The sequence below is a fragment of the Nelusetta ayraudi genome, unplaced genomic scaffold (assembly GCF_046127955.1).
Source record: "Nelusetta ayraudi isolate G7.1 ecotype Tasmania unplaced genomic scaffold, CSIRO-AGI_Nayr_v1 ptg000031l, whole genome shotgun sequence".
Lineage (NCBI taxonomy): Eukaryota > Metazoa > Chordata > Actinopteri > Tetraodontiformes > Monacanthidae > Nelusetta > Nelusetta ayraudi.
In genome coordinates, this window is record NW_027466081.1 from 365,129 (window position 1) to 375,515 (window position 10,387).

Genomic DNA, 10,387 nt, shown 5'->3' on the forward strand with positions numbered 1-10,387 from the left:
TCTCTCTCTCTCTCTCCTTCTTCTTCTTCTTCTTCTTCTTCTTCTTCTTCTTCTTCTTCTTCTTCTTCTTCTTCTTCTGTGGGTCGCCTGCAGGCTTCGATATCTGCGCGCTTCCCACTCTGTCTGTCTGTCCGTCCGTCCGTCTGTCTGTCTGACTCGTTTTCTGTCACCCGCACACCTTTAGTGATCTGGTGCTGCGATTGGAGTTCCAGGCTGTCACTCAAACATGAGCGCGGACAAATGGAGCTGAGAACGACAACAAAACAAAAAAAGAAAAACGCTTGTTTGATGTTGTCGTTGTGTTTTTCTTGAAACTGTATGCAATATGAGTTCTGATGTGTCCTGGATTTTGAGAAAGACCATTAGGCGTTATCAGACGTTGCGCCGTGCACTGGCGACACTGGTGACGTTAAAAAAAGGGACGCTTTTATTTGCATTTGCTGCCACCTGCTGGGAGACTCGTGACTTGTTTTCCAATGAAAGGGGTCGTTTCACATGCGCATATAATGTACGTTCAGTTACCCCGTGTTGAAGATACACAATAATGCATGATACGACCTATAATACTACACTATGTATTTTTTTTTACTTTGTATGAAAAAAAAAAAAAACGAATATATTACCGATTTGCGTCTTAGTGACCAACTAGCAACACCTAGCAAAATGCTGTGCTGAAAAGTAATGTCGATCAGGTAACAGTTTTTCCGGAGCAGCGCAGATCTCAACCAGACAGACAGACAGACAGACAGATAGATAGATAGATAGATAGATAGATAGATAGATAGATAGATAGATAGAGGAGGTCCTAAAATGTTTTTCAGAGCGAGATAAATTTGGCATTAACTCACTTTAACTAACTCTGCAATGACACTTGAATGCTAACAGCAGAGACACAATCAACTCTACACAACTTTAAAAATTAAAATTAAAATTAACAAATCAAGATTCTTTATTTGAAAGAAAAATTACTGACACTTTTTAATGGGTTTTATATAAGAGTATTACAGGGTTTTTGTTTATTGACCAAGCAAATGTTTTAGTGTAAAATCCTGGTCTTCAGTTGTTGAAGAATATTTGTAAAGACTACTGGATGTTTTGCAGATACAGGAAAATGAAGCATTCTGGCCGTGTGCGCTTTTAAAAGGGCATTTTTCAGATCTCAGCCTCTAATTATCCTCCGCAGCAGACACAGTATTTCGAAAATGTGTAATGTTAAGGCAATGAATGAGTTACCAAAGAGATAGAAAGACAACAACTCCATGGAAAGAGTTAAAATTACATTCTGACACATTCATTTTGCTATAAAAGGACAAACTCAAAATCATTTTCTGTTCATACATCTATATACTGTACAATATTGAACAAGATATTGAAATACATTCCTTATGTATAATGAATAATGTGAATATGCCATAATTGAACAACCATCCCCAACCACAATGAAGACAGTTTGATATCATCCTGCTGATTGTGTTGTTTGGAAAGTATGCCACAGGTCACCTTTATTGTGTGTTTCCTTGTTTGCAAGACTTTTGCAACTGTTTCACTCCTGCTGTACCTGCCATTCTTAGTATTATGAAGAGTATTATTGTGAAGTGTTAAATGCTTTACAGTTACAGACAGTTACATAGCAGCATCATAGGACACACAACAAGCAAAGCGATCCCTCAGGCTTGCCTATCCACAAAGTGCAGGTTTAATGGTTTGTCAGGGACCAGCACTGTGCGGGTGACGGATTTCAGCTCCCCAATTGTCGGGTCCGGCTTGATTTCAAAGTGTTTGATTAGCTGTGGGGGGGGGTAAAAAGGAATTTCAAAAAAGGAGGTCAGCGAAGTCACTTTAACTTCTGAACAGACTCAAGAGGCAGGGAAACACAAGTGTGTATTTATACATTCAACCCTATTGTGTTGTTGTTCTTTTTTCTTTTTTTTATCATTATAGACCAGAAGGATTTTATTTGGCGTATTTTATTTACTTGCGAGTGTATTCTGTGAATAGTGCCTTGTCTCCTTTTACTTACCCTAAACAGAGCTAAATACATCTCGAGCTCAGCAATTCTGCGGCCAACGCAGCTCCTCACTCCAAAGCCAAATGGAATTGAGCCAAAGGCGTTCGCCTTGACACCGCGACCCCGGAGCCACCTCTCAGGTAAAAATTTGTCAGGCTCGGGGAATGTGTCCTCGTCATGGCCAATGGCATAGTTAGCGAGCGCAAAAGTCGTCTGGACGAAGAAAAAAGTGGGTGTAAAAACACAAAAAAAACACAGCAACTGTGCGAACATAATGCAGCGACACCATTAGGGGGGGGGGGGGCTGGAATCCAAGCCAGGAAAATGCAGACCTACGTTTTTAGGAAATTTGTATCCACCAATTGTAACATCCCGGTCCAAGAAAACTCTCCCATTCATTGAAACCACGGGATACATCCTGTGAAGCAACATTTTATCAGTTCGATTTTTTTTTTTTTTTTTTCATGGGTTCCACTGCAGGACGTAGCAGACTGATGCAAGAGGAGATAATGCATTCCAACTCCGCTGTTATACATCTTTGCAGCAATGAAGTCCCATAGAGAGTATAATACTGATCATCTCCATCAGTCCACAAAACACCTGGAAAGCCTGGATGCTGAAATTCATGTAAGTGCCTTCGTCACAAACCATCCAACCCGGGACGAGCTTCGGGAGCTTTGATGGAGATGTCAGTTTTTAGGCTGTGGCGCTTGTCGTGGAAGCCGAGCTTCATCTATTCTAACACAACACAACTCGACCCCCTCAATCCGTTTTACCTCAGGGACTCCTTGATGACAGCGCGCAAGTATGGAATCCGAGTGACTTCTGCTGCAGAAGGTATTTTGTCGCCTGGTATCACGGAGTGCAACTCTTCGTGAAGTCTGTCCTGACATTCAGGGTTCGTGGCCAGCAGGTGCAGAGTCCATGTGAGAGTATTGGAGGTCTTTAAAAAAAAAATAAATAAAAAAAATACAGCGCAAACCGGTCAATGCTAAGCACAAAGATATAACCTTATACCACTTTGCATTCCATTCAAATGTCATTATTTAATTTTCATTTTATTCATTTCATTTTATTTATTATTTACTTAGAAAGCAGTCAAATTAAATTACTGCTTTAAACTAAACTAGAAAGCAGTAAAATTCAACCCTGTATAATTACATTTTTCACAGGCTATTACAGCGTCGCCCTCACTGTAAATGGCCAGCTATATGTGAGATTAAAAGAATAGAGTGAGATGGGATTTTAAGAAGTTCTCTATGATTTTGCAGCGCACACTGCTACTGGAGTTATCACAGTGGCTTTCTTTATTGCAGAAAAGCAGGCATTTGAAATCTGTTGTGGGAGGGAAGAACATTTACCGTGTCCACTCCTGCTAATAAAAGCTCAGCAACACTGCCATAGACATCTCTAATGTCCATCTGAGTGCTGGAGAGGAGGTACGTTAGATATTCACCCTCCACGTTGCAGTTGTCTTCCAAGCGTTGCTGTATTAGCTCCATCTTCTTGTCAATCAACACAATGGCTGAAATAAGCACAGTCACGTGAACAACAGTAACGAAACAGGAATTGAAGCCGACAAGTACACAATTTCAAAACTCATGTGTACATTCAATGAGTCATTCATTCATTTTCTATACCCACTTCTCCTGCACTCTGGGTTCTTAAGTCTATCCCAGCTGTCTTTAAATGAAGGCGGGGTTACACCCTGCCCCTGGACAAGCACCTGTTTATCGCCGGGCCCACAAAAAAAGAACGTTACCTACTAAGCACTGCACATACCAAAGTTGAAGATGCCATCCCAGCCTGCAACAAAGCGCTTCCAGTAGGGTAGCAGGCTGCGGCTCCACTTGGGCATCAGCAATGCATAAAAGAGGTTGGAGAACATCCTTGATATTGAGTCAATGAATTCCCGCGTCCCTGGAGGGATTTCTTTCTCTAGACATCCGAGCCTCGTCTCAAGTAGTATGGAGGCAATAGCTGAGGGATGAGGGCGGAGGAAGAGAAGAGAGAAAGTCATGAGCCAGTGAGATATGTACATTGAAACCAGTGTTAAGACTTGAACGCAATTTGGAGTAATTGTACCTTCTAGGGAAAAACTGTAAAACTCATTGGCGACGTCTGTCACCATGTCTCCTGTGGGGCTGCACTGTCGCAAGTAGTATATCCTCTTGATGAAGTCTGTCACAATTTCATTGAGCGTGTCAGCATAGGCTGCCGAGTCCTTTGGATGCAACATGCGCTGGTTCAGGACTTTTCTCAGATTACGCCACTTCTCGCCTTCCCTTGAAATTTCAGGGAAAAAAAGGTCAAATTTGTTCAATTAATTATGACTCAGAATTTTATAACATGAGTAAACTTTCCTCCTTTCTTTGCTAGAGTCAAAGGTAGTATATTTCATGCTGCTTTAATTCTGCTAGTTAGACTATAAGGAGGAAGAGACGGATTTATATGGGTTCATGAGGCAAAGAGCTATAGAGATGAGACATAGAGAAAGGATGTGCAGCAAGTTTCCGCAATTAAAGATAGAGATAGAAATGCCTTTGTGTTGCCATGTGTGTGACAATAACTTGGAAAAATAACTTTGAAGAGTCATCGAATGAGAAAAATGAAAGAGAATTAGAGGCATGGAAGAGGAGGAAGAGTGGAGAGACATTGTGGAGAAGAGCCATCGAGTAGGGCAGAAGATGTATTAGAGCTGCAAGGAAGCAGTGAGGTGTGTTGCAGGTGTGACACAGGAGTGGAGGTGGGAGTGCGTCAAGGATCAGCTCCGAGCCGCTTCTTGTTCGCTATGCTGATGGACAGGCTGACAGATGAGGTTAGACGGGACTCTCCGTGGACAATGACGTTTGCAGATGATATAGTGGTGTGCAGTGAGAGCAGGGAGCAGGTGTAAAAATCTAGAGGTGGAGGTACAGAGGCGCTGGAAAGGAGATGAATGAATGTTAGCTACAGCAAGATGGAATATACAGCATGTGTGTCCCCAAGGTTGCGCGGGGTAGAGGTGAAAATGGTGGAGGATTTTGAGATTTTACGGCCAGATCTACAAAGAATAGAGCACAGCGGCGACTTTGTGGCCGTAATTTCCGTCACCTTAAAAGGTTTTAGCGCAAATTGCGCTCTACTAACCTGGCGATTGATCATCAGATATTATAACGTTGGTGCATTCCTCAATCACCGGAAGTTGAATTTCTGATGGAATACTTTATTTTTGTTGTTGTCAATTAAACGTGCACATGGGCTGTCTCCTGAACTCATGCCAAGAAACCGACAGTCGCACATGTCTCCCCAAACATCCCCACAGCCCTGCGCACAGTGCGCACACCTTTCCGGGGTTGTCCTCTTAAAGGGAAGTATAACATGTTCGCCCCGCACTAACAGCAACACACACAGTACGAGTATGATACAATACAATACAATATGAATACGAGTGTGGTTGATTGTGCAACAAGAACAAACCCGAACCTTCGAATAATTTTAATTAGTCTGATCACTTCTGTCTGCGGTCATGCTTGGAAGGCAGTCAAGGCATGTCACTATATTTGTATGTATTTTATTGTGTAGTGTATTTTACAGTTCCCGGCAACTGAATGCGATTTGTAGCTTTTTAGTGGCTGAACTGATCGAGTAAGTGCAGGTTTCAAGTGTAAGTGAACTTGTAACTTAATAATGTTTTGTGTTCTTAGTAAATTAATATATAGATTTTATATTTGATAAAATGTGTGTGTGTGTGTGTGCGCGTGTGTGTGTGTGTGTGATGCGCAGGGTACCCTTTATGAAACACCTTAGTCTGTGCAAGGAAAAGCACCCTGCTGTGATGGCTACTGCTGCTGTTGCGAAGGTCCCTGCATCTCCACGACCCACCGCTGTCTCAGCTTTTGCTGCCCCACCCACCGCTGCCCAACCCTCAGTTGCACCACCCTCTGCTGCACCACCCTCCGCTGCACCATCCTCTGCTGCCCCATTGTTAGTATCATTTGATAATGACTTGATGTTTGATTACTGTGTATTTCAACAGAATGAAATCCAACAATATTTTTTTCAACTTTAGGGTGCCTCTTAACCTCTTGACCCCCACATTATAGATCATGCGGCCATTATGAAGAGAATTGCTCCTCCTAGACTCTCAATACGAAGACCATCCATATGGGTTTGCCGATGCGGAATACAGAGCCCTGTTTAGGTTGACAGATAAGACACACTGCATGCAGAGTTCACTTAAAGTTGCCTTAAAGATGCCTTTAGAGAGAGAGAGGAGAGAGGGAGAGAGAGAGAGAGAGACAGAGAGACATAGAGAGAGAGACAGAGAGAGAGAGAGAGAGAGAGAGAGAGAGCGAGAGTGTGTGTTATTGCAAAATGAGTTTTTGTGTTTTATTTTTTAACCCTACGCTTCTTTAGAAATAGACATGGGTCATTTAATGTACATAGATATATATTTTGGCTGGGATACAAATTTAAGTTTTATTTGATCTATTTATTTTTAACTTTAGAACAGCTTCATAAAGCCTTATGCAAGTATGCTAGTATAAAGTCTTGTGACGTTGATTCATTTTTATGATATTCATTTGATTTATTAGAATGCATAGGAAGCCAAGTTATTCTAATAATTATTTTTGTTATGTTATAAACCTTATGACATTAATTCTGCCTTGTGTCTCAAAAAATTTAAAATATTTTAATATTTTCTGGCCAAATATTTAATTCTTAGTTTACTTGTCGAACCCCTTATGCCGACCACAGATTGCACGGTGTGTACGCGTTAACAACCTATTTTAGTTGTATTGCAGAGTAGGCCATTCAATAAGTAAAAGTAAATTAATTTAAAATTAGTTTAAAAAACAAAAAAACAAACAAAGATCATGTTTGACGGGTGAAAATCAAGTTGGTCCTGAGTTTCCGGTCTAAATCAATCACTGCCTTTTCCTGTCTAAATCAACCTCTGCCTGAAACGGTCTGAGTCTGCAAATGGACCTTTAATTTGAAAATCACGTTGCTCCTGATTTTCCGGTCTGTATGTACCACTGCCACTTCCGGTCTAAATCTACCAGTGCCTAAAACGACCTCCTCCGAGTCTGCAGCTGGATAATATAGTCATTTTCTGCGAAATGACTAATTTAAATATATTCAAATAAGTCTGTCGCAGCCCTGCCGTTACCTGCGCCTCGGCACATTTTCCGCCGCTTTTCTCGTCCGCTCTGCTGATATTACGCGCTGTTGTTTTTTTTTTGTTGTTGGTTTTTTTACACGGATTTTCTGGCGCAAAAGCCGGGAAATCGCTTTGTGGAGCTGTGTCTTGTGTCAGCAGTCCAGAGCCACCGAGAGGCTGGAAGAAGATGTGAAGAAGCTTGTTTAGGCAGATTGGAACAGGTTGAAGTTTCAGGTGTGAAGCGGGACGTAAGAGTATCAGATATGAATACAAGTGAATACGTCCGAGCAACAGCTGCATATGCAATGTGTATAAGATGAAGTGATAAAGTGATGGTAGAATCATCAATAGAAGGAAACTGTGGGACTGCCAGGTAGGAGCCCTACAAGAAGAGGAGATTTGTGGATGTATATGAAGTCAGTTGTAAGAGAAGAGGATGCAGAGGACAAGGTTAGAGGATGAGTCGCTGTGGCGCCCCCTGGTGGGAACAGCCCAAAGGAGAAGAAGATATGACCTGGTCCATCAATGTTTAAAGCTAGAACTGTGCTTCCCTACAATAATGAGGTCACTTCAAAAGTGTATTAAAATTTCAAATGTGCAATATACTGAAACCCATCCAGCCCCACCTACAAACAAGATACAGTAGTTTGCCAGGATGCAGGCCTCGATCATGACTGAAAGTGTCCAACAACGTGCTATAAACATAAAGGTCAGAGTGCGGAAATGAGAAGATAAAGTCTTACACAGTAAAAGGCCCATAACCGTATCCTCTTATCTCCCGGTACTCCCTCCAGAGGGACATGTCTCCACGGTTAGGAAACTTGTTCTCATTGCGTAAAACTTCCTCGAGCAGTGATGCAGTGTTCACAGACACACTGTTCATCCCATCTCTGTAAATGGGCCCGTATCGCTTTTTTTCAAAGATCTGGTGCAGAGAGAGCGGGAGGAAAAAAAAAAACCCAACAAAAACCATTGCCCTTAGCAACCAAATTGCAATTACATAATGATTTACAAAACACAAACTTTTCAAATTCCTCTCGGTCAAGAGGCAGCGTGTTGACCAATGAGGATGTACAAAATTTGTAGTGTTTAATTTGAGACTGAAGCATTAGCATAAACAGGAGCAGGAGCGCGTAACTGAACTCAATTTCTCTCCCTGGTGAACAGCCTCCCCTCTGTGTGCACGTAAGCTGAGAGCAGCTGTTGTAAGAAGCTATTGTTAAGTCTGCAGCCTGACGTTTTCTACTCTTTGTCTTTGAGGCTCGCACAAATCTGTGCTTTCAGTGAATTAACTCAATAGTGCGCGGCTTATTCTACTTACGTCAGTGATGTGTGGACAGCGTTGTTTGAATAAAAGGTGAAATTTCCGTGCAAATGTGGGCATTCGTGCAAATTTCCTTTTTTCCAGTGACCATACAAATACAAGCATGTGCGATTTTCAGCGAGTTGATCCTACCTGAAGTTCATGCATACGGCTGTAGAAACCCTGGAAGGTCAGTCTGTACATGAGCTCCAGCGGGCTGACTCGCGGGGGGTCCTTTCCTTTCTGACATGCTTGCTGTAAAACAGAGGAAGGGACGCTTTCCAGCCTGTTGGTGTAAACACGGACAGAGGCAGCGGCAGCAGTAGCAGTCCGTAGCTTCAGTAACACTCCTCTCGTCCCGCCGGCGCTCCTGCACAGCAAGGCAGCCATGATGAGGGCAGATAAGCAAAACACACTTCTGCAGAGGCCCTTAAGAGGCAGGCAAACAGGGAGGGCTCATGTTTCTGTACATGCACTTAACCCTTCAACCACAACGCTCAGGGACTGGCAAGCATTTGACACATAGTTGGGAATGCGCAGTGATAGAAAATAATCATACAGTTTGCTTCCGACTTCCCCACAAACAAGTGGCGGTAGCAATGTTTCTCATTTCTTTCAAAATAGAGGCCAAGTCTGTCAGACGGGACCGGAGTTGTTGGGATTACTCCATAAAAGTAATGCAACTACTGATTACTCCTCAACAAAGTTGTCCAATTACTTCTTCAACTGCTTTGTTTCATAAGTAATCAATTACAAATTGCTTTACTAATTGCTTTACTTTAAAAAAAAAAAAAAAAAAAAAAGGAACAGTTGCTCGGTGCTTTGGAATGAACTTTATTAAAGCACAAATTTTGCAATTCCAAAAATTGCCTCTGTCCTCTTCACATGAATGAACGTTTGCTCTCTGAACACAAACTGCGCATTTCACAGAGCAAACTCATGTCCAGCTCTGGTGCCTTTTGCAAAGCCCACATTGTTAAGAAATAATTACAAGACTTAGGAAAAGTAACGAAATCGTTACTTGATAAAGTAATTATGATATAATTACCAGTTTTGCCACAGTAGTCCAGTTACGTGACTCCGTTACTCAAAAAGTAGTTTTATTACAGTAGTGGATTACTTAGTAATAGATTACTCGCCAACACTGGACGGGACTGCATTTGGTGTTTTAACCCACAAATGCCCTGCTGGTGGTCCGTCTGTGTTTGTGTACGCTTTTCCCATGGTGATAGGAGTATACCTGATATAATCTGGCTCTCTTTCTCCTTTCAGACACGAATGTCCTGTCTCAGAACTCTGAAGTCAATTGTTTTTTTCCACAGTCTGTCTTATCCCGTGACTTCCTGTTTTAGTCTGAAATCTCACTCTCCTCTCGTTCCAGTTAACTTAACTTCTTCCCCTCGCGCGTTTCCCGCCTGTGTGGTTGTTTTTTATTTTAGCTGTTTCCCAACTCGCTTGTGTGTCCAGCATACACAGTATAATCTTGCATCTCCCTTTCCTTGTCATGTGCCACTTGTCTCATTGAACAGCTCTCTCTTTTCAAAGTGTGGTCCATTTCATGCTCAGCGTATTTCAGGGGGAAAAGAGAGGCCACGTTTTCCACCGCCTCGCCTCTCTCAATTGCATATGGGACGCAGACTTGATCACTATAGCAGTGTTTGGGTTGCAAAACATGCAAACTTAATTGAATTTTATTGAAGTATTTTTATTTTTTTTTACGTTTACTTTACATTTACATTGATATTGATCCATTGCTTCAACACTGGCACCTCTTGCAATACCAGTGAGTGAATGGTAGCAGAATACACAGTTTGTAACCTGGGTAAGGGAGTTGACCTCTTTGCTTCCAGGGCAATCTTCTATCACTGCCCTACTCTTTTCTGTGGAATACTGAAATGGATCTCTGGTAATGGATTCACTAGCCAATCTA

The 10,387-nt window shown here is 42.0% G+C and overlaps 1 protein-coding gene across 1 annotated transcript; it reads right to left on the reverse strand.

Annotated features, from left to right (window-relative positions):
- Positions 1–976: 976 nt before the first annotated feature.
- Positions 977–8,849, reverse strand: LOC142891301 (sterol 26-hydroxylase, mitochondrial-like). The gene is made up of 9 exons (XM_076030712.1): positions 8,611–8,849; positions 7,898–8,079; positions 4,094–4,293; positions 3,791–3,988; positions 3,370–3,533; positions 2,785–2,951; positions 2,345–2,426; positions 2,021–2,221; positions 977–1,787 (listed from the first exon to the last, which is right to left on the reverse strand). Exons 1-9 carry the CDS (start codon positions 8,845–8,847, stop codon positions 1,668–1,670), a joined length of 1,551 nt encoding a protein of 516 aa, XP_075886827.1. The 5' UTR covers positions 8,848–8,849; the 3' UTR covers positions 977–1,667.
- Between the last annotated feature and the right edge of the window lie 1,538 nt (positions 8,850–10,387).

Excerpts from the sequence above, each read along its gene's own strand:
- LOC142891301 (XM_076030712.1), bottom strand. The coding sequence starts at position 8,847 with ATGGCTGCCTTGCTGTGCAGGAGCGCCGGCGGGACGAGAGGAGTGTTA. Across the intron at positions 2,427-2,784 it reads GTCATCAAGGAGTCCCTGAG|GATGTATCCCGTGGTTTCAA; the intron begins GTAAAACGGATT and ends GTTGCTTCACAG. Across the intron at positions 2,222-2,344 it reads GATACAAATTTCCTAAAAAC|ACGACTTTTGCGCTCGCTAA; the intron begins GTAGGTCTGCAT and ends TTCTTCGTCCAG.